The 22998-nt window shown below is 43.6% G+C and overlaps 1 protein-coding gene across 9 annotated transcripts in view; it reads left to right on the forward strand.

Moving 5' to 3' along the window:
• Positions 1-22998, forward strand: part of NEURL1 (neuralized E3 ubiquitin protein ligase 1) — a 159484-nt gene that overhangs the window by 70680 nt on the left and 65806 nt on the right. For 8 of the 9 annotated variants that reach the window (XM_080597802.1, XM_080597805.1, XM_080597808.1 and 5 more), the window contains 2 exons: positions 18536-18777; positions 22671-22992. In XM_080597802.1, coding sequence (XP_080453928.1) covers positions 18536-18777; positions 22671-22992 — 564 coding nt within the window. Of the gene's footprint in view, positions 1-3840; positions 4839-4930; positions 5043-18535; positions 18778-22670; positions 22993-22998 lie in introns of those variants that run through there. The other variant, XM_080597801.1, reaches the window with a different exon arrangement.

Raw genomic sequence — 22998 nt, forward strand, 5'->3', positions numbered from 1 at the left:
TACTGTGGTAGGACCTAGGGACTGCATCTTTTGTGTTATTTTTCAGGTTTGGTTGTCTTATTTGTCTCCTCTTTGACAGGTCCTCTCCCTCCTCTGCAGGGAACCGTTCTTACCTCTGATCTGTTTTCACTTGTTCCTCACTTAATTCCTCTTTTGTTGAGAATTATGGATGATATATTTAGCTATCATTCAATTAATCTAGAGGTAGCAGGTGTCTCTTCAGGAAGGTTTGTCAGATCCCCTGACAAGTCCCAGGGAATCATCTGCATGCCTAATCAAAACAAGTACTCCCAGTGTCAGAAGATTCATACTGTTAATGGTATAAAATAAATTTGTGAAACAAATACAATTACCATTGCTGATATCAAGAAGGAATTAAGAAGAGGTGGTCTCTAGCCATATAATCTCAAAATTGATAGGCTTACTTTTTATTAAAAAAAATTTACATTAATGATGTTCATACATGCTGAGGATAGAATTGAGGTCAGTCTAAAAAAGATTAATCATAGAGGAAAGGGAGCTTCTTGAAAAGTGAAGGCAAAGCAAAGAATTGATCCTGATGGATTGCCCTAGAGAATCAGCAGGGATTACTGAAGGCACAGCAGGGAGTGGAGGTGGAGGTCAGGAGAGATCTTGTCTCCCAGAGGCTAAACGAGGAGCATGCCTGCCAGCTGCAAGCCCTGCGGTCCATGTGCCCGTGATCAGAGCATATGCTGCAGCCCTCTGTATGACGGTATCTTGCTGTAGGGCAGATCCCTATTAGTGTTGCTGTCTGTTTTTTCTTTTTCTTTCCCATCTATCCCCCCTCTAAATCACAGCATTTTGCTTTGAAGACATATTTATCTGAGTGAAGCTGGTCTGAGATGAGTCAGAGTCTTCTACTCTGTAGCTCTTGTCAAGTTGGTCTCAGTGGTATTTCTGTTCCTTGACTCTGTCCTTGATTTTCTCTTGAAGGGATGCTGTACTTCATTGGCATTAAAAATAACATTCAAGATGACTGCAGTTGATGGGGCTGGGGAGATGAGTCCTTTGGTTTATCTGAGATTTATGGTGGGTCTGACAGCACAGCAAAAGTGGGGGGCTCAGAGAGAGCCACAATAACTGACCAGATGCATGAATATATTTTCCCCTTGTAAAGGCTGATAGCAATTTTATTGTAAAGAAAAAGGGATAGTAGTAAAAAGGGGACATAATAAAAGCTATATACATTAATGAACGTAATGTAGAACATAAATGGTGTGCTCCTGCTTGCCTCCCCTGCAACAGCCCATGTTGGCAGAAATCTGGAGTTCTTGCCCTTTTCCTCAAGATAAAATCTCTATTAATAGAAGCCTTAGAGATAAACCAAAGCCCCTTGCTATAAAAATCAGCTCCTCTTTCATGGTTTGGTTTACATCCTTTTCTGCCTACACTAGTATAGTAAATGAATGCTAATATAGAGGGGACACATCAGGGGTCAAGTACTGCGGAGTCCCTCGGGTCTGAGCTGTCCCACCTTACGGATCATGGTGTACCTAGCACAGCAGTCCTGCCCAGAGGCTGGTCTAAGCACGGGGACCCACATGGGCACGCTGCTTTAGCCCCTGGGGAACTAACGTTGCTCACAGCAGACTTTGTTGATGAAGTCTGGAGACGAGAGAAGGACCCAACAGTTGACCAAACAGGAAAGATGTTCGGTGGCGTCTCCATAAAATTTGCCTAGGTAGCAGAGGCTGTTCCCATCTTTGACTACCTTTGAAGAGAAACTTTTCTGGATCAAAGCACACGGGGCCCGAGAGAGAAAGTACCCAGAGCCAACATGCAGATTGCTCAGTGTGGCTTCTGAAAACACCACTTCTAGTCTCACTGCAGGTTTTGCTCTGGTGTGCTGCTTGCGATTGCATGAAGTCTTCTCTGGCTGACATAGCCAGTGGGTACCACTCAAAGCAGGTCAGTCTTGGTGTGGGTTTGGGGAAGCAGAGTTCAACTTTGACTTTAGCTGGCAGGCAGCAGTTTCTGTGCAACCAAAGAGGATGCTGCTGCTCCCTTTTCTCTGCTGGTCTCGGGAATGAGCCGTAGGCAATGTGGTCTATGGGCCGGCCTGGCCCTTGGAGTCAGGCTGCTTGGCTGAGCTTCACTGGGCCATCTTCAGCAAACAAACTCCCTTCTCAGCCAAGGGGTTTCCATCTGAGAAGCAGGGACAGCAGCTGCATATCTTCTTGGTGATTCACCTTGACTGTGCAGCCAAGTGGCACCGCGTGGGTACAGCATTGGAACATTTTGTCTGGTAGGCTTGTCGGCGAAAGCAGGACCTGCTGTGAGATACCAGGGCAGGACTAAAAATTTGGTTTTCAAGAAACTGAGAGGCTTGGAGCTTGGCTTAAGCAGAGCTAAGACACTGCGGCTGCAACCTCAAAAGGGGTGCTGGTTGAACCAGCGGGTGGTTTGGGAGCAGCAGGTGCTCGTGTTTGAGCTGTGCCTTGCCAGGACTGGAGGTTTGCTTTGACTCAGGCTCTTGCAAGAGCCTATTCCTCTTCTGTTCTCTGCGGTGCTTCCTAGCAACTGAGCCCTTGGCCTGCTTTGTGAAGTTCAAGTGATCCTCAGGCTATTGCAAGTCCCAGGCCTGTGTTATCAGCTAGGAGGAAACTGCATAGCCTCAAGGAGAGTGGGTGGGGTTGGACGAACTCTCCCACCTGCTGGGAGGTTTCCAACACCAAAGCAAGGATGAGGAAGGGACTGTGCAGAGCCCCAGTGTGATGCTACCCTTTGCTTGCAAGCACAGAGGTAGAATTGAGCCATAAACCACACCGTGGCTCACAAAGAAGCCATTTTAATTTCAGTCTCTGCTGGAAGCACCTCATGGAAAAAAAAAATGTGATCGGTATAAAAAGAAATGTTTATGTTTCTAGGAGCATAGACCTCCCAAATAATTAACATCACTTGACAAACTGCTGTTTAAAATGCAAGTGGTTTAAGTGCTGCAGCTCAACAGGCATTCGTCACAGCTCTGGTGTAAACGTAGTACACACTGTGGGTTAGTTGCTGCTTTAAAGTAAAGAAGATTTCTTCTGGTAAACATCTTTTGCTTGAGGAGAATGTCTTCATAATTATACTTTTTCTTATTTGGAAAAGCCAAATGTTAGAGAACCATTCAAATGGCACCTTGGAGGCAAGGGCATTGGAGATGCGGTTTTGGAATGAAATAAATTCTGGACTTCAGTTTCTGCTGCACAGATCATGTTTTTGGTCAGAAGACAGGCAGACAAATGTTTTTGGCTTTGGCTTTTGTGGAGTAAGAGACAGAAGGGAAAAGGCTTTTGGTGGGAGATTTTTGGAAGCTACAACTTCAGCTTTGATCTGTCTATATCTAATATTCACTGACTCAACTAAAAGTACTTTAAATAAAACCTTACTTTTCTCTAGGCCTGTTGGGTGAAGGACTGGAGACATAAAGATTGTTAAGAACTGCTATTTTCAAAGGTTAAAAATAGCATCTTACAAAGAGACTGAGATTAAAAAAATGATAATCTCCCTGGAAGATGGAAATTTAGGGGCGCCCATACTGTGCTGAAACATCTGGGATCAAAATGACTTCTGTCTTTGCACACCAAACAGAATCAGAGAATCAGATTATCAAATATAAAAGAGAGTCTTAAGTATCTAATTACTTTTACAAAGGCATTACTGATGTTGTAAATTTCATATAACGTGGAAAAGGAACGAAAATTGCTTAATTTATTTTCTGCTTATCGCAAATTACTTCAGTGCTGCCCTCTGATTTTTATTTTTTTTTAAATCTCCAAAGGGAAAGAGACCATCACTCGGGCTGTCATTTTGTATTCCAGTTCTGAGTAAAGCTAAGTATTTAGAGGAAATGCACGTTCAGGAGCCCTGATGGGTGCTGGTCCATCTCACATTGTAAGAGCTGCAACATGGTAAGAGTTGCTGTCCAACTTTCAATCCCTCTGTCCCTCAAAGGCTTTGCAAAATTGCCTGAAGAGACCTTGATCAAGTGGCATGACTGTGATGAGACTTCTGGACAACCTGGCTCCTTCCTGTCCAGTGCTTGAGCAAAGGTAGTTGATTCAGTATCTAGATATCATGTCTCAGTATTTTATGGCTTGTAATTTGCATGGTTATTGATTAGAAAATGACCTAATTCTCCTTGATCTCTGCTACTTTGACCATGGCTTATAGCAGTCAGGCTTAGGTGGGAAAGTAAGACTGTCTTTGGGATGCAGTAGAAAATCTTGTCCTATTTTAGAAATTAATTCCTGAAATCTTCTGTTTTGGGGAAAGAAGACAGAAAGACCACCTCTTAGTTTGTCAGGTCCACCTGCTGGAGCAGCAGAGGTCAGACATTTTTATTCCCCACTACTATATCTTACACCTGGGGTGTTGCTGCTTGCAAAAGATCTGATCCTGCTGTGAGACTGGGCTTAGAAGCTCTCATGAGTTTCCCACTTGACACAGAAAAAGGTGCAATTCCTGCTAAATTTAGTAATTAAGATGGTGAACACAAAGATCTGCAAGCTGTAATTGCAGATCCCCATGGCCCTACTTCAGGTGGATTTATACTTACACAAACTGATGTTAAGGACAATTCCAAGTCTCTGCTGAAAGAGGGTATGGAGATGCATTGATCCCAGCTTCCTGTATCTTTCCTAGGCAGATGTGCATTGGCATATATGATGCAAAGGATAAAGCTTTCAGGCTATCTGTTCCCATGGTAAAAAGGATAAAATGCAGAGGAATATTGTCTGAATGTTCTCCAAATGGATTTGAAAGGGTGCGAAAACCATTCAGTATGTCTGCAAGAGATGACTACAGTTTTTAAAAGGCTCTTCGCCAAAGGTCAGGTAACCCCAGCCATTTCCTGGAAGATGTTTCTATCCCTTTATCTTTAAAGTGACTATCTGAGCTCTTTACCCATTTATCAGTTATCCCACAGTTTCAGAGACCTTCCCTCTCTGAACCCTCATACAGCAAAACTGCTCTTTGGGGACTCCAAAGGTCGTGCCTCATCCCCAAGTCTGAAGCTGTGCTCAGCACGCAGTGTACAGGTAATTTCTTGTAGTAGTCTGAGAAGTTAGTATATGATAACTGGTATCTTTTGCGTTTCATTGGCTATACGTCCATCTTCTTCCAATCCTGTACTTTGGGAAATCTGTGCTTGGACAAGTTATCCATTAGGTCCTTTGTGCATGCCAGAAACAGTACTTTTGTGACACATGCATGCCTGGTTCTGCTGCTCAGTTGTTGCAGGGGGAGGTGTATAGTATCGTGTGGGAAGCTGTAATAAAGTGTAAATACAGGCAAGTTACCTTGAATAGCTTCAGCACTCCAGAGAAGTACTTTTGAAGTGCACGATCTGGGGAAAAAATAGAGATTGGTAGCAGTTTTAGATTTGTGCAACTTCAGTTTGATGACAAATATTGTGGTTTTACTCTATATACAGTATTTACAGCATGCATTGAGATGTACTTTTGGGTGCAGAAAAACTCAGCAGAGAAATGCTTCATGGCCCAGGGGTCCAGATTTGTAGACTCCAGTTCAACAGCTCTGCATGTCTCTGCATGCTAGCAGGAAGGAATATCCGTCAGGGGTGCAGCATGCTCCTTATTAAATCAGAATTTAAGGTTGTGGCTTACAAAATCAGGTGCAATTATATACTAGAAAAAAAATTGTTGTCAGAAAAAATGCCCCTTAGCAGGACAAGGACTTAAAGGATTTTCCACAAATTTTCAAGCTACAAAGAGCAAAGAAAATGGATGAATGAATTTGCCTCTGCACTTAATTGCTCCTTGCTCTTCTGAAATAGTGTAGGTGTCTTTCCACCAAGAGAATACAGCCCCTTGAGTCCTCTAGGCTTGTTTCTTGTTCATGCAGACCTTCAAGGCAGTCACGCCACAAATGTGGCTACATCAGGAACAATGCACCGAATCGCGTGACATTGCATTTCTTCCTCCTTCCATTCTTACCTGTATCCCAGTATGCAAAAATGCCCTTTTGCACAATTTAAAAAAAAAAAAAACCTTCCTTTTTACCAAGCTGGCTTGCCTTTTCAACGCTCTCACTTTTCTCTTCCTTCAGCTATTTAGAAATGCAGTCATCTTCATGGTGTTCCTCCCAAGTCTCCCACTGTAAGGTACCCAACTTTGGTAAATGATAACTGATCATCTGAATAAGACATGGCCATGTGAGCCAGTCAATTGCTGAAGACTGCGTTGTTGAAAGGTTTTCTTCTGCATAGCTTGCATGCGTTGACGTTAACACAATTTCAAGCTAGAGGTGGTAGAACTTTCTTGGCACCCTCTCACAAGAAATTTTGGGTAACCTTCTCTACAAAAAAACTTGAGAAATTGACTCCGCTACACAAGTCATAAGAAAGTAGTCATTAATGTTTATGGGAGCTCTGTGAGGGCTTTTAATATGCAGGAGTTGAGTTTCTAGTCTGAAGTACGTTTTTGCCTGTACAAATCAGAGAGAACTGGAGCTCTTGTGCTGTTAGGGTGACAGAAGAGGGGTGGAATTACCTCCCTGCTGTCTTCTGGTGTGAGGAATCACATTGGCCATGGGTATCAAACAGAACTTGTCCTGATAGATTACAAAGTTGTCTTCCTTTTTCCCCAAAGTACACTCTCTGTGCTCTTTTACTCCAATTTACTGGTTTCTTTTCATACATCCAGACTGTAAACAGTGCGTGGCAAGACCCACCTCTTCTTTCAGTTTGTGATATTCAACAAGAAGGGTTGGATAGCAGGTAGGATCACTTTGAAAGGCATAAAGCATCTCTGCATGCTCTTCCTCAGGCGATATGGATGCAAGACCCTTGGTCATTTACTGGGTGACCTGTTGCAGCAGACACTAAGGAAACCAAGTTCCTGTATGGACTACTCCAGCAGTTATTTATAGCAAAGCGTTAAGTAATAACTTCATGGGTCTGGCATGGGAATTGGTAGGAAGGATGATGGAATAGTGTTCATGCTTTTTCTTTGGAATCAGTGCCAGGGATGCTGTTTGTCTTTGTTAAAATAAACGGTAACTTTATTCCTAGGCTGGCCGTTGAAGTTTCATGTTTGAATTCAAAGGATTCGATTCAGATGCTGATTTAAAAAAAACCAAAACAAACAAAGTAATAATAATAAAAAAACCAGGGTTAATTACTGGTAGAGGGTGTTTAAACTGGTGCAAGCGATGTGCTGCAGAGCCAGATGAGAGTGGGAAAGTCAATAATTCTGCACAGAAAGTGCAGATTAATGAAGGAATGCACCAGTGGATGGCCAAATTCTTGCGTAAAGGGAGAAATGTTGTCCTTTCTTCTGTTTTTGCTGCAGCAGTACTTAAACTGCTTGCCTGGAAAAATAATATTTTAATTGTGTGTGGGGGCTAGCACTTCTAGTGCTACTGGAGACCTTTCTGGTCTGGGCAAGTGTTCTCGGTAATAATATCTATTTGTGAGGCAGGAGGTTGCCGGCGTCCTGCCTTGGGCTGGCACCTTTGTTTCTGTGCTCTCCTTCCAGCTCCGCTGGGTGGGCTGCAAATTTTTTAGCTTGACTGTGGAAGTCAAGCGTGGAGCTCCTGTGTTTTAATCCCAGCAATGCACTTGAAGAGAATTGTGTCAAAAGTCCCCTGCTGATGACAAACTTCATAACCTCACTTACTGCCCACTGCAAGTTATTTTGCATGAATACCTTGTGGGATAAATAGTGGGTGCCACCGAAAGAAGACCATTGGGTTCCAACTTTGTGAGGTTGAGGAGCCTAGGCTATTCACTAGGATCTGTTTTGTTTTAGGAGAGGGGCAATTGTGTTTTTTTGTTTGTTTTCATTTTGTTTTTAAAATGTGAAGAAATGAAGCATTTCTATTTAGAGGAGAACAAGACAGGAGAGAATAAGAGGTGAAAAAGAGTAAAAGTGCGAGAGAAATGTGCTGGGTAAGGTGAGGTCAGTAATGGAAGTGGCTGAGTACTTATGAGAAAGGAGGAGGAGGAAGATCTTTTGGAGAAGAAGGGATGGCAAAGCAGAGGTGAAGGTCATCTGGTCTGTGAGTTCTTGCAGAGGAATGGGAGAGGGAGAGGTGGGAAGGAGAAGGCAGGAGGATTTCAATACAGAAATGGTGGAGGAGGAATTCAAGGAAGTACGTTGTTCCTGTAATCCTGAAACATTTATGAGGTTGTTAAACATGGCCAAATAGTAAAGTCACATTTTCATGTACCTGCTAAGTCGTTAGCTCTTAATAACTCTACACTTTAAGGGTTTACGTACTGCCAAATGTAATCAGGAATAAAACCATTGGGATCAATATCTTCTGGGATTAGCCAGACAGCAAGTCAAAAACAAAAAATCAAGTGCAATTTTTCTTTGTGAATGAAGAAACCAGAAGATCCTCGATAATTACATACTTAAAGGGTTTCCCTGTAGGATTGTTTTTGCGCTTTATATTGAATGAAAATCTTTGATATTTGGTTAGCTGGTGTAGATGTAAATAGTTTTAAGACTGTAGCAACAGATGGCAAAGTAAGCAGTGCAATCTTCTTGCACTGAAAAAGTGAATTTTCAGTTGATCAGAGAGGAACGAAAACATACCAAAAAAGACAGAAGATGTACTGGGTGACAGCACATCTACCAGTACCAAGCTGCAGGAAGGAAAAAGCAATGGTTTGAGTATTACAACATCACCACCAGCAGGGTTTTGCAAAAGAGTCAAATGCTCTGTGTCACACAGCAAGTCATCGTTGTCCTCGGACAGACGTGATGGTAGTCAGAAAATTCCTGGTGTTTCCATTGAGGGGTGGAAGATCTCCATCATGGAGCTGGGCACTGTCCTTTGGCTGTGCCATCACCTCGCGGTGTCCCCTCCACGGGAAGGGGAGCACTGGCTCTTGGGTTTGGACCTGAGCTGTTTCACACATGCTTGTTGACAGCCACCAGCAAAGGAGATGTGCTCTGAAAGCAGCAGAAGGGAAGTATTTTGTGTGAAGTACTGCTTGGGCTTGGAAAAATAATCACAGCATTTTAAAAGTGCTTGTAAAGTTTTAAATACGGAGGGTGTAAGGAGCTGCTTCCAGCAGGCATGCTCTCAAGAGACCTTGCAAATTACGGCAGTGAACTTTAGGAGGAAGAATGTGAAATAAGCATGACCCGAGCGCGCTGCATTTTTAAAGAAGACTAACACAAAATGACCCAACTTTACAGTACCTCAAAGTGGATCTAAATTGATGGTTTATGCTGGAAAAGAAGGCACACTCCAAATGTAAATGTCATGTATGAGAGAAGAAAAACTGCTTCCTGAGATTCTTTAGAAATGGCATTATGGCTTAAAGCTTCATGGTATGTGGTACTGAATGATAAACATAATCTATGCTGTCCAGCTGGGTAAGAAGAGAAGTAAAAAACAGTCTCTGGATTATATATCCTGACCAACCAGATACTAAATTAAAGTGAGGGCATTCACACGTGACATTTGCAATAAATTCAAGCAGCAAAATACATAAGAGGCAACAAAGCCACTGGAGATCTCACAACTTCAGTCCAAAGTTGTCATCAACGTTTCTAGATTGAAAGAAATGCTATGCCTTACTCACATATGCTGCTGTAAGGTAGGAGCATATCAGGCTGCTGCTGGGCATACCCTTGCTGTGCCCAGAGATGGGTATTTGGGTTGGCACAGAGTATGTTAAGATTCTGAATCCCCAATGTGGTTGAGCCTGTGAGCTCTTGAGGAAGAGCTCTTTGCTGATCACTGATCTAAGCTCATCTAGCACATTGGTGCCTGAACATTTTGTGGCTTTAAGGAGTGGACGGTGTTTGAGGCTTAAATCACTATAACCTTGGGAATATTTCAATTAGTGCAAGTGTAGAGTTTGCTCTGAGGTGAATGGTGCTGCCCATGTCTTGGAGTGTTATCCAGGCTCTTTCTAGAGGCATCCATCCCTCCAGAAGCCTTTGTTCTCTGCCCTGCAGCTATGAATACAAGCTTTAAATGCCCAGCACCCATACCACCATCCTGCAAATGCTGTGTCTGCAGAAATATTCTTGTACTTTTGTCCTATTTTGGGAGCCTGTGATATTCCAGTGTCTTATTTTTCGCTTGCTTTATTCCAGAGACACACGGCAGAGCCACAATTTTTGTAGAGAGCAAGGTAGGAGGGTGTCTGTGATTTTTGTCTTAGTGCAAAGTGGTCTGTGATCAGGGAGCTTTGCTAAACAGAACACTTAAGACATGAGAGGTCAGAACCAGCAGGAGGTTTTTGGCCAGCACCTTGTGCATCCTTAATGTATAGTCTTATATGCTGGGATGAGGTAGAGCAGTGGGAGAGAATCCTCTAGTTGATGATCCAGACAAGAAGATAATTCAGAGATGCTCTTCATTACCAACTTGAGACCCTATCTCTTTTTACTGGTGACAGAGGGAGTGTATAAAGAAAAGCAACCTAATACAGCTCATTATATTGTAAATATGGGGTGTGAGTGGACTTCTGTGGGCCTAATTCAGCATCTTTAGTCTAGAGGAACATTCTTGATTTTATACAGGTATGATTCAAAGCTAATTCAAGGAGCTGAGTTTAGAACAACAGCTTCTCCAACTTGCATTTTCTTTGCACTGTTTGTGAGGTTACACCACTTTCTACTTTCTTTTGGATTTTGGTTTTGCATACCCATTATCTTGTCTCTAATACTTTTAGGTTTGTTTTTTTTCCCTTGATCTCTGTTGTCCTCACCTTCTTTTTTGTCCTGAGATATATCTAAGTTTAACCTTGACAGGTCACTTCATTTTGTGGTGAACTCTCAATATTCGGATTTCCAAGCTGTTACACCGTACATGGAAAGTGTGCCCAGGATAGACTTTCCATTAAAGTATTTAAATTGGAAGAGAATGCTGGCACATCTACAAGTATTCCAGAATTAGATCCCAAAATACTGAGGCTAGTTAATCTTTTGGAAGAACAAAAACTCTTACTGATTTATATTTAGCAGAGGGAATGCATTTTAAAAACACAGTCTATACGAGGCCCCTTGAAGAAAACATCTTTTACATTGATTTGTAGTCCGTGGAAATACTACATGGCCATAAAATATTTGCAGTTGGGCTCTGCTTTTATGCAGCTACTTCTTTCCAGCGTGAACTGTCATTAACCCTCCAGGCATGGCCGTGCTGTGGGCTGTGCAGTGAAGCACAGCTACCTCTGGGCAGCAGCTTCGCTGTTCATCGCAGCTGTGCCCGGCACTGCAGGAGGGAAAGGGAAAAAGCACCTTATGCTACGGTGGAAATACTAGACCGGGAAAGATGCTTTGGTTCAAAACCGATGCAAAGTTTTTTGTTGGGATGAGTGTCTTCTGGCTATGCCTGCAGTGTAACGTGACTCCAGGGAATTTGCACAGTATCTCGGGGGCTGCCAGGATATCAGCGATGGTCAGATGTGTGTCTGGGACCCTTAGAAGCTACATCTGAGATAAACAGTGAGTGGGTTAGAACCTTGGCTGAAATTTGTTATTGCAGCAGACTGCATTCGGCAGTTTCCTGGGCAGCAGCATGCTGGCCACCTCCATGTGGGACACAAAAAGTCTTCTGACCCCACAACTTTTCTGGGGGAAAAGCTGAGCAACTAGCTGCCCAGGTGCTCCCCGAGGAGCTGGCACCGCTGCTGCCAGCAGGGCAAAATGCTGTTTTCTCAACCAGAACAACAGGGAAACCATCTCTGGAGCCTCTAGCCCAGGGGTGAGCAGACCTACTGCCTGGGGACAGCACGTAAGGAGCCACTGTATTGCTTCCTGGCAGTCCAATGGGAGGGCATGGATGAAAGTAGAAGCTGAACTTGTCTTTGCCATCAGAGGATGTGCACTCCTGTGAGGTTAGAGAGATGGGCAGAGATGCTGGTGGCCCTAATCTTGCAGCATCACTCTTAGTTAAATGTTTATAATATCTACTTAGGCTTAGTTTATATTATTATAAATTAGGAGGATCTCCGATGTTAATACAGGTGTAAAGTGCTCTATGCATAGCTCTGCTCTATACTAAGAAAATGAGTAAATGGAATTATGTTAGATGGGAAATTACACAGGATTGTCCTAGGTGGACCATGATGCGTTAACATTTCCTGGAAAAGGAGCTTTGACAGGTAGTTACTTCATTAATACATTGGAACAGCAGAGCAAAGGTAACTGAGATTATTTCATAAAGTATATGTAATCTTATAATCTTATGGCCAACAGTGTATGTACTTATTTTTGGGACAAGGAGGATGAAGTCAGAAGTTCATAGTTCTTCCCCAGAATAAATAATCAGGTAACACACCCAAGTTGCTCCTGCCTGCGAGAATCAGAGGAGCTTCTGGGAAATAGCGTGGTTGCTGCTGACGAAGGGACTTGCACCGTCGCACTCGCTGGCTCCTTTCCGTCTCCTTTCCCACCTTCTTTCCAGGGGGCTGCTCAGCCCTTCTCTTTCCTCACACAGCCAACAGGAGCACATGCTGCTGACTTAGCGCCTGCTGGTCTTATGTGCTCAGCACACTTCTGCTCTGCGGGGGCTTGGGGGTTGCATGGGGAGAGGGCAAGAAGGGGGCCTGCAAAGGCAGCTGTGCCCACAGAAAGAAGCATGGAGCTGGAGCTCTCGGTGACGGGGGTGGCTGAATTGCTCCAAGTGACTGTGGGAGATGTTAAGTAAAGAGTGCCTTTTTAGGTGCCAAGAAATTGTTAATGATTACACGGTACCATTACTGAAGGTGGCAAGTTTAAAAATTAATTCTCCTGGTAAGGGTTTTCTTCTAAGCAGCCTTATATGCATATAGAAATACATCTGTATTCTCACAGCTGTCTTCTGATATCATATTTTCTTCACACACAAAAAAAAAAAAGAGTATAATGAGCCATCCTCATGGTACTTGGCATTGCTAAGCATTCGTCGTGCTGTCAACTGGGTTGTTCCTTCAGGGATCACTCCCCAGCTCCGTCCTGCCTCCTCTCTTCCTGCCTCTCCTGCATTTTGAGGGTCTTCCTCACCTTTCTTTGCACATCCAGGAGAGGTTCCACTAGGCTCTGCCCAGGAGCATCTTCTTTATCTTTCTCTGGGTAATTTCAACCACAAACATTAGTTCGGATGTAACTTTCCTACAGAAAAATAACAGATTTACTGCTCCTCTGTAGTACTTAAGTCTCCTTTGGCCAACCTAAATTTTTGCCCTAGGATTTTTTTTTAATTTTTATTTTTGCTTTTTAAATAAAATATTACAAACAATATGGGCTTAATAGAACTGAAACAGAGCTCTTTTATCTCTCCTAGGCTCTTAGACCTTCTTTTTTAATCTCCATAAAAATTGCCACTCTCCTGACTCTTGCTAAAGCTTATAACCTTGAAGCAAGCCCTCATAAAGTCTTGCATCCAGGATTCAGGTTGTAGCCATGGACTTGTTGTTCAACGGGTTCCACTGAGGTTGCTTAAAAGAAAAAATAATTAAAAAATAGTACATCTCCAAGCCCCACCCTGGCTGGTATTATTTCCTTTCATGTACATGTCTGTCCGCACCTGTCTCTTGTCTCACAGTTTGCAGTTTAAGTGGAAAATCTTACACTATGTGCGGACCTACTGTCTTGATGCATCTCATCACTGCTAAAATAGCACAGATGAAAATAAGTTATGTTTTGGCTTTGACTAGTTTTGTAGTCTTGGATGGGAGTGCTAGATCTGACCTGCTGGCTCAAATCCACCTTGTAGATAAGTCCCTAATTCACTAAAGTTTAACCGAAGATGCTGTATAATTTCAGTTTGTCTGGCTTTAATGCTCCCCTTTTAAGCATTTTAATACTCCTCTTAAAGAATTAACCCTTTGCATTTTTATCATTGCATGCCTCAACTCCTGCAAAGCTGTGGTCTGTCTTTGTGGAAGAGCAAAGTTGTTTATCTTGGTCATTTTGTAATGCCAAGATCAGTAGCTGACCTGGTGACAGTAATCTAATAGGGCCATTATCATCAAAAACAGGCATAGGGAGAGTTGGTTATAGCCTGGAGATGCGTTATTACTTATTCCTTCAAGAAAATGTAATGAAAAAAAAAAAAGCTGTTTTAATTTGCACTTATTTACAGTTCCTTCTCTCCTGTGCACATGCACAGGGTCAGGCTGCACACGAGGAAAACCGGGCTTGCAACCCCTTTCAGTTTCCCATGGTGTTGAGCTAATGTTTATTTTTAGTAAACCGTATCTTGAAGAGTGCTTTTAAGAATACATTTGCAAAGCCTAGCACAAGGAGTTCATTGTGGTTTTTCTCCTTTTGAACTTTATTAATATGCCTTTGGAGAGACCGTGCAGATACTTTCAGGGCTAGGGCTTTCCTGCTGCACCTTGCTCGTGTCCCCAGGGAATTGCGTCCCTCGTATTCCTCACAGTGGTTCCTTTTCATCCTTCTCAAAATCCATTCTTTAAAATACATATATGGTACAGCCACCTGGCAATAAAACTAACATTGTCACCTTCCTTTGATAAAGTCACAGTATTGAAACACTTTTCTCTCTTTAAGAATTTCTTCATGGAGGGGGTGGTCAAGCTTTGGAGGGGGCTGTCCAGGGAAGTGGGGGTGTCCCCATTCCTGCAGGTGTTTAAGAGATGTGGATGTGGCCCTAATGGGCATGATTTAGGGATGGGACTTGGTAGGTCAGGTTTACGGTTGGACTTCAGGATCTTTAGGTCTTTTCCAACCTAAAGGAGTCTATGATTCATGACGTGGTGTTTTGTCCTGTCCACTCTTTTCAATGTCACTGGCCTGCAAGACAGGCATGCCTCTGTCGCCGACCCCATGCTTCTCTTTTCCTCTTCCCCAGGTACATAGGGATTTGTCATTCCCACTTGTATTGCATGTCAGTCCCAGGGCTCTGGTTTCAAGTTGTCTTTTCTCTTTTACTCAGCTCTGAATGCCAATCATATTACACGCTTAAAGAAGTTGATCTTAAACACCTTGAAGTTAGTTTTCAGTCTGAAATGAGTTTTGACAATATTCTGATATGTGCCTGTCAAGATTTTTTTTCAACTGGAAAAGATGTATTTGTTAAAAATGAACTCCAGTCATTTTTTTGCAGCATTTAAGAAATCCAAGCCTTTAAGATTGTCTCATTTTTGCAGAGCATGAATGCTTCTGGTGAAAACCCCTAACAGGCTTTGGGATGCATTTTCTAATCTGAGAACATCCAGTGCTGCCTTTTATAGGGCTTGCAGATTTTGCTCAGACCTTGAGATCCCGAAGCCCAGGGACAGCTAGCACACATGAAGGGAGAAGCGTGCCACCTGTGGGGCAATATTCTGCTTTCTCAAACAGCCTGGGCTCCAGAAAGGATACACTTAGTCCTCTGAAGTCAAAACAGTTTGGAGTGCTTCACGTGGTTTCCAGTACCAAAAGAAATGGTACAACCAGCATCTGTTGTTGAGCATGAATTGAAAATTAAAGCCTATCTGATCTTTAAAACCATGAGAGTGAGCAGATGCTGATCTCTGTGACCTGCAGCATGAAACCTGGAAACCTGTATGGGGACCCATGGGACTTCTCTAGATTTGCAGCAGTTTGACGCCGGGGCTGTTTTCAGACATGACTTGGCTCTCGTGACTGTTGTCACAAGATGCCAGTTGTTTGCATGATCATGGCACGTTGTTACAACTCCCACTTGTCAGGAGGAAGTTTTTTTGCCTGGCTATTTTACAGCTGTGTTGTGACATGGGAAACCTGTGGTGCCCTTGAACACGCTTTTGGATTCGAGCCTTCTTGTTTGTTTGCAATCTTTCTTAGAAGCCATTACTTCAGCTCTCCTTTGTAAGTGACTGATAAGCTGTGGAGGAGGAGGATTAGGGACAGACTTCTGGTTAACGGAACCTCACATGATTTCTCTGATGCCAGAAGGACTTCTGCCTGTTTTGGCAGCTGAGACTCCAGATTTGTGAGCTTCACTCAATTCTTTTCTATGAAGATGAAGAAAATAAGTTGAAACCAACTCAGATGTGTTGTACCAATATTGCTAGCAGCAAAAACTAAGGATGTTGAAATGTGTAGTAATTTAAATAAGTGAATGGGAGAAGACTGGAGTCCACATCAAGCTCAGTTTGAACAAAAACTTTAAGCAGATGATTTATTTTTAGCTGGCCAAGCAAGGACAATGATGTATCACCATACTGTGTTTCAGAAGTGTCCCTTTCCTAAGTCCAGTCCAGTGCTTGTGTTACCGTCCATCTGAACTTGCATGGTGTATCCTCCTTTTGGAGTGGGCATACTGTCCTGAAGAACTGAGCAAAGGCATCTATCATATTTGGCCCACTGCTTTGTAACTTCTCCATGCATTTGTAAGGTGAAAGTAAAACCCAAATATCTTTTGTTCTAAATTAATACTTTTTTTTTTTTTTTTTAATTAAGATAGTTTCCTGTCCTTATCCAACTGTGTTCCTCAAGTGGAAGTCATTCCTGAGTGAGAGAATGTGGGAGCAGGAAAGGGTCTCCTCCCCGTTCACATTTTCCACCTGAGGAAGCTCTTCCCTGGGTGGTTTCTTTCCTTCCCATAGGATGTAGTTGTCCTGAGTTTCAGCTGTATGCACAGGGGCACTTCTCCTGCAGGCATTGGCCTAGGGTGAGTTTGACCCATTCTCACTCAGCAGTGCCAGACTGTCACAAAAAATAAGCGTTCCCCTAACATCTTTCCCGTGGGGGCAGACAGGACCCTAAGGCTCCATAACACAGCTCCAGCAGATGCTCTGGACATATGTAGTGTTGTTATCAGAGCGTGTTTTGAAAGCTGTGAGCAGTTTTTGTCACTTCATTACCATGTTTTAAAAGGGTGCCACATCCTAGGGAGAGATGCAGCAGTTGTTAGAATCACAGCCACATTATCCAGTAAGATTACAGCACAGAGATATGCAAACAAGTTAAAATGTCTGTGCCTTTGTGCTTCACAAGCTTGTTTTGGTAAGCGGCTGATAGCAAAAAGTTGGAGCTACAAAATTCAGGTCTGGATGCAAATTTAGCTCGAATTGAATGTATATTTGGTGTTTGCTTCTTCTCTTGTGAGAAACAGATTGTTTTATATTCCACATAATTTTTAGCATCAAATCACTTCCAGCTGGTTCATCTCTCCCTTCAAGCATTAATGAGAGTTTTTCAAGGTAAAACCTCTTGTCTGGCCTCTTTGCTCTGTTCTGAAGGGATAGCCCTGAGAAACAGAACCGCAAGAGAATGAGAGCAGAAAGCTGGAGTGGCTGATGTTGAAGTTGCATCAAAATGTTCTCATCAGAAATCAGCGTTTTAAGTTTTGTTGTTACTTATTTAGGCTTGCTGTGATGATGAACCATTGCAATGTCACGTAGTTACAGCCTGCCCTAAAGGCTGGGAGGAATAAGGTTCAGGCGCTATATTTCTACCTCCTAAGAGTTACGTTAGAGGTGTAAGCATTATTTTATAGTAGCTATATAAAGACATAACTGTCAGCAATGAATTTGCATGAAGAATGTTTATAATCAGTTTATGTAGTTTGTGCATTAGAGGAATAGAGTTTTAAACCAGTGTATAGTCATGCACAAGCAAAGTGACACATCGTTAAGGTCACATTGTTTTCATTGCATCCCTGAGTCTATCATGGAATAATTCATTATTCTGTTGGTACTTTATTTCCAAATCTATGAGTATCTCCTCCCAAACATACGTGCATAATGCAGTTTGTTTGTGCACACAAGGAAAAGGAAGCAGATGACTTTTGTTCAGTATAATGACTGTTTTGTGCTTGAACTGCTTCAGGCTCCCCATTGAAAAGAAACTCATGAATCCTGTCATTCATGAACAAAGCTGCTGTCGTGAATGTGTCGGTTGTGCACTGACTCTCCTGGTTAAAGATGTAATTTCCTCCCTACTTTACACCCTCACTCCCTCTCCACTTTCCTCGCCATGTCATAGTGTGCTGGCAAGTGCCTTCATGACGAGTGGGATCTCAGCTGAGGTTCCCATCAGTGGAGGAGAGAGGAGTGTAGGTGGGTGGAGAAATCCAGGTGGATTATCACTGAGTTGAGCTCAGGTATGAATTAGGCATGTACGTGTCTGAGTTGGCACTTAGTGAGGGTGGATAGGACAGCACGCAAAGGCAAATGGGCACAAGGATTGATGGAGCTACTGTTGCAAAGGAGGAGTGGGAGAAATGGTCAAGGTGTGGGTGGGTGTCCTCCAGAAAGGGAAGATTTCACCCAACTGGGACAACTTTGATACACAAATATCACACATGCTTCGGTCCAGTTTTGGAGCTGATTCTTGTCTCGTGTTCTGATGTGTGGCCTCAAAATGGCCTCTGATTTCAGGAGCTGAGCTGTGTTCTCCATGTCATGCTCTGTACTATCAGATTGCCCGGATGGGAACCTTCGGTATCCCTATAGCCTTTTGTTGTTCAAGATGTTCTAGAAACCTCTAGTAGTTTACAGAGAAGGGAGTTGACTGACTTTCATTTTGCTCTACAGTGTCCCCCCCCCTTTTTTTTTTCATTGAGAGTTTTTGTTTTACTTATTACAGTGGATTTGAAACTTTATTTTTCCTCATTCTGCTTTCAGATTCCATAGGTGGCTCATTTCCAGCTTCCTCCCACCGATGCCACCACAAGCAGAAGCACTGCCTTCCCATCCCGCAGTGTGGAACTCTGACCATCAGCCCTCTGCTTTTCCATCCGCACACGAAGGGATCCCAGATCATCATGGACACGACACAGAAGGCAGTGAAACGCCAGGCTAGCTTCTGTAACGCCATTACCTTCAGCAACAGGCCCATCGTTATTTACGAACAAGTCAGGCTTAAGGTGAGTGGTTGATACCTTCTCTTATTAGCATGGTAGCTATTGTGAATGACTGTTGGGGTGTACCAGGTGCTCACAGCAGATATTTATCCCGTCCACACGAAGCACAGTAGTCACATCTTGGCCTTAAAGGTCTGTAATCTTTCTGCTTTTGTCACCATAGTTCTCAGACCCGTTAGTACAGACCCCTATAGAAACTGTGAAGAAAAGGGAAATCTGTGCTCCAAGAGAGCTTGTCTGGATGTTAGATGAGGAATAGCAGATTAAGTTGAGATTGCTTGGAAAACAGCAAGGAAAAACAGGTCATATTGGTCATCCCGAGAGGCAGCAGCTTTGGTGTATCTCTAGTTATCTCTAGTCTGAATGATCCTGCTGTTGTCCATCGCTAGAGATCCCAATGTGCTGGGACCTATGGCAGCATGCTAGGCTTCCCTGCCTCTTCCCTTATAGCCAGCAAAGGAGCAAGAAAGGAGGAAGGTGCTTCCTTTTAAAAATGTAGAGCGATTTCAGGCTCACGTCCATAGGCAGAAAATCCCCCCTACAGGTTTGCTTCGTCTCCTGTGGAGTTCTTACTGGTTCCATTCAGGCTGGAAACACAGCAGGACTCCCTCATGTTGCCTAATAGGATTTCTTCCATGTTGGCTAGCAGTTTGGACAAACAACTGCAAGAAATGATTTGGGAGGAGATGAAAGCCACGTTTCCTTTTTGAAAACACTATCAAAGGTTTGAGTGGGCTTAGTGGTTTAGGCAAAGGTTCTGGATTATTTCTTTCTCATTCTGAAACAATGTAACTATCTCAGGAAATTCAGTTGTTTATTACTGTATATTTTAGGATTTTAGTTTGCATAACATATGTGAAGAATATGCATGCAAATGTTTCATCTCTGCATGACGGGTTTATGAGCAGGGCTCCGGGCTCCTGCTGAATCTACTGGGAAGGCCTCCTGGGAGTGATCAGCAGGCTTCAGCAGAACTTGTACCCTAGGGATGGATGGAAATGTGAAAATGCCTCCGTTTTTCTGATAAGTCCATAAGCCTTGTTGTTATGTGTGCCTGTGGAATATGTGGTCTTAAACTTTTTGTGTTTCTTACCAACTAAAGACTAGCCACGAACCTAGTCGTTCAGGTCCTATAAAATCCAAACTCCCTTTGGAAAACTAGAGGAAAGAGGTCAGGAGATTTCATTCTGTTTATTGGGTTTTATTCTGAGATTTCTTTGCAGCTTTGGGAATCCCATCAAGCAGCCAGAACTATATGGGGTTCAGGAAGATTTCCTCTTTCTCTGCCTCTGAGATGCATGCCCCAGTTTGGTTTCTTCCATGTAATTCAGTGTACTGATAGGGAGTGGGGTCCCTTCCAACACTTCATTGGGAGCCTGAGTCTGTAGAAGCAGCTATAGCTTAGCAGTTTGGATGTGGAGTGCATCTTTTCCTCCCCTTTTGGTACCCAGGGGACCTCCCAAGCTTTTCTACTAGCAGTGGCTGCTGAAGAGAGAATCTGGTCCATCATTAACCATTGCCTTTTTTAGCAAAACTGTGTATCCTTTGTCCAGCTGTGTCTAATTCTTGGCAGGCTTTATACTAGATTTTAATTTGGATATTAGTTTGCCTGCGGTCAGACTGTATTGAGAACTGTTTATAGGTGCTGATTAATACATGGAACATGTGCAGCCTAGATTACCATATGAATATTTACTTCATGCAGCCTGTGATTGCTGTAAAGTATTGGCAAGAGACTGTGAAAGAGTAAATTGTACGAATAACAATGAGGCCATATTTATCTCAGTCCCAAAAGCTTTTAGGGCTTGCAGTAAATTTGCTACAATAAATAATCCTGGCTGCTTCTTGGAGTGCGTGCATATTCCCTGTCTTGGCACACGCATGCCCCCACCCACCCCCCTTCCCCTGGGGACATGTGTGATCCCATCCCAGCCCAACCGGGGATATAAAAGAGCAAATCTGCTTCGGTCCTTTGTAGTGCCACCCCAGTGTCTGTCCCACAAGCAGGAGAGTCATGCCCAGGGCAGAGGGCAGCTCTGAGTGTCTGGTGCTGTTTTGTGTAAACAGTTTAGGTGCTTGGCTGGGTTGAGGAGGGGTAAAGAGCAGCACTCACTCAACTGAGGAACTGTCTGTCGGTTGGTAACTTTTTTTTCCTGAAGTCCGGAGGTGTTTTCTCTGACACTTTAATAAAGCAGAAATATGTAGGCTTTCAGCAATGTCCTTGTGGTGAGATTGTTGTGCTCGCAAGGGCACGTGTTCCAGATTTGCCTTGGAGAGGAACATGCGAAAGAAAAAATGCAATATTTACAAATGTTATTACAAAAGTATTCAGAAGTCCAAAGAAAATGTCTCAGAGAATCCCTTGGTGAAAATCCTGTGCTGCTGGCTTCCACACTGGCATATGAGGAGCTGCTGCCAGGCTTTTGAGGCCAAAATCCAGCAGTCCTGGGCAGTTTAGCCTCTGGCATTGCCAATAACCCGAGCCATCAGCACTTGGGCACAGGGAGAAATTACAGTAATGCAGCAAGTTGTGTGAGACATCTGCTCTGTGGTACCTATTCATGTTTCTGCTCTTGTCCTGCAGCAGGGAGTGAAACTGCTTGAGGCTGCCTGGGCTTTGGTGGAAGAGGGCTATGTCAAGTGCTGTCCTGTTTGCTGCAGGTTTGATGCACAAATAAACACACTAATTATGCATCAACTGACAGGCAGTGACTATCCTGGCCCTGCAGAAGGATTGGATTCAGCATCCTCAGGTCTTCATTTCATAGTCTGGATGCTGATGGGCTGTATGCTTTTGGGAGAAGCAGTTCCCAGCAAGGTCGTAATGAACAACCATATGAGAGAAAAAATTCTCTGCAAGCATTGTGTCCATGTGGGGACCCTGCTGGCACCCTGGAGATCACCCCCTTCTGCAGAGAGAAGGACATTTTGTGCCTGGGTGGTGTTCTGGGTGTGCTGCACATGCTTAGGACCCACTGCCCATTCCCTTCCTGTCCTCTTCAGCCCAGGGCCCAGTTCAGGTGAGAAGCAGTTGATGGTTCTGGAGGCATCTCTGAGCCTTTGTTCCGCTCTCTCTGAGGTGCAGAAGGGTGGGTATGACGCACGCAGCATCCCAAAATTTATTAGCAAATGTTTCTAGTGTGTTTTTCAGACACACTAAGTAACCACAAAATGATGGGGAGCTGGAGGGTGGGTATAGGTGAGCACCACATATCTTGAAAACCACCGCTCACAGCTGAAGTGAATAGGTTTTCCTCACTTGTAAGACAACATCTATCACTGTCCCCAAACTGTTTATTAAATATTGTTAAATACTGTAAATTGTGCTTTTCCACACACAAGTTCTCTGCTGCAAAGCTGTTATTTCATCCAATCTGACAGGCTAAAGAGGGGTGAGATTGTCTTTAGCTTGGCTGGGAAACCCAGAAAACCCTATGGTAGTGACTGTCATTCTGGAACCAGTGCTTTTCCCTCAGGTCCTGAGAAACCCTATCATCCAAGCACCATGGGGGAACAGCTCTGCTGCTGCAGGTGCTGCCTCAGCTGAGATAAAAGATCTTACGGCCATTTTTTTGGCACATTTTGCAAGAGGACATTTCTTAGGCCAAAAGGAATTACCCTAGAAATAGAAGTGAGTCATCATGCAGCTGTAATTACATTTCATCTCTCCCCATAGATTTGATGCAATTTTTTTTTAAAATATGTGCATTGTATCCTAAGTGTGCAGTATTGCTACTTGCAGATGAGATATCTGCAGCGATGTTTGGGTAAAAGGTTTCCTAAATCTGGTGGGTTTATCTGCACAGTGGCCTTTGATACTTGATGGCATGGAGCCTGGAGTGTGTAAATAGAAGTCTGAGTGCCAAATGTTGTTATTGCTGCTGTTGTTTTTGCAGATCACTAAAAAACAGTGTTGCTGGAGTGGGGCTCTTCGAATCGGGTTTACTTCCAAGGATCCATCAAGGATTAACCCTGACACCCTGCCGAAGTACGCGTGCCCTGACTTGGTGTCCCAAAGCGGTTTCTGGGCCAAGGCTCTGCCGGAAGAGTTTGCCAACGAGGGGAACATCATCGCCTTCTGGGTGGACAAGAAGGGACGGGTTTTCTATCGGGTGAACGACTCTGCCGCGATGCTGTTCTTCAGTGGGGTGAGGACAGCAGAGCCCCTCTGGGCTTTGATCGACGTCTACGGGCTGACCCGCGGGGTGCAGCTCCTAGGTGAGT

The sequence above is a fragment of the Anser brachyrhynchus genome (genome assembly GCF_964034855.1).
Source record: "Anser brachyrhynchus genome assembly, chromosome: 6".
Lineage (NCBI taxonomy): Eukaryota > Metazoa > Chordata > Aves > Anseriformes > Anatidae > Anser > Anser brachyrhynchus.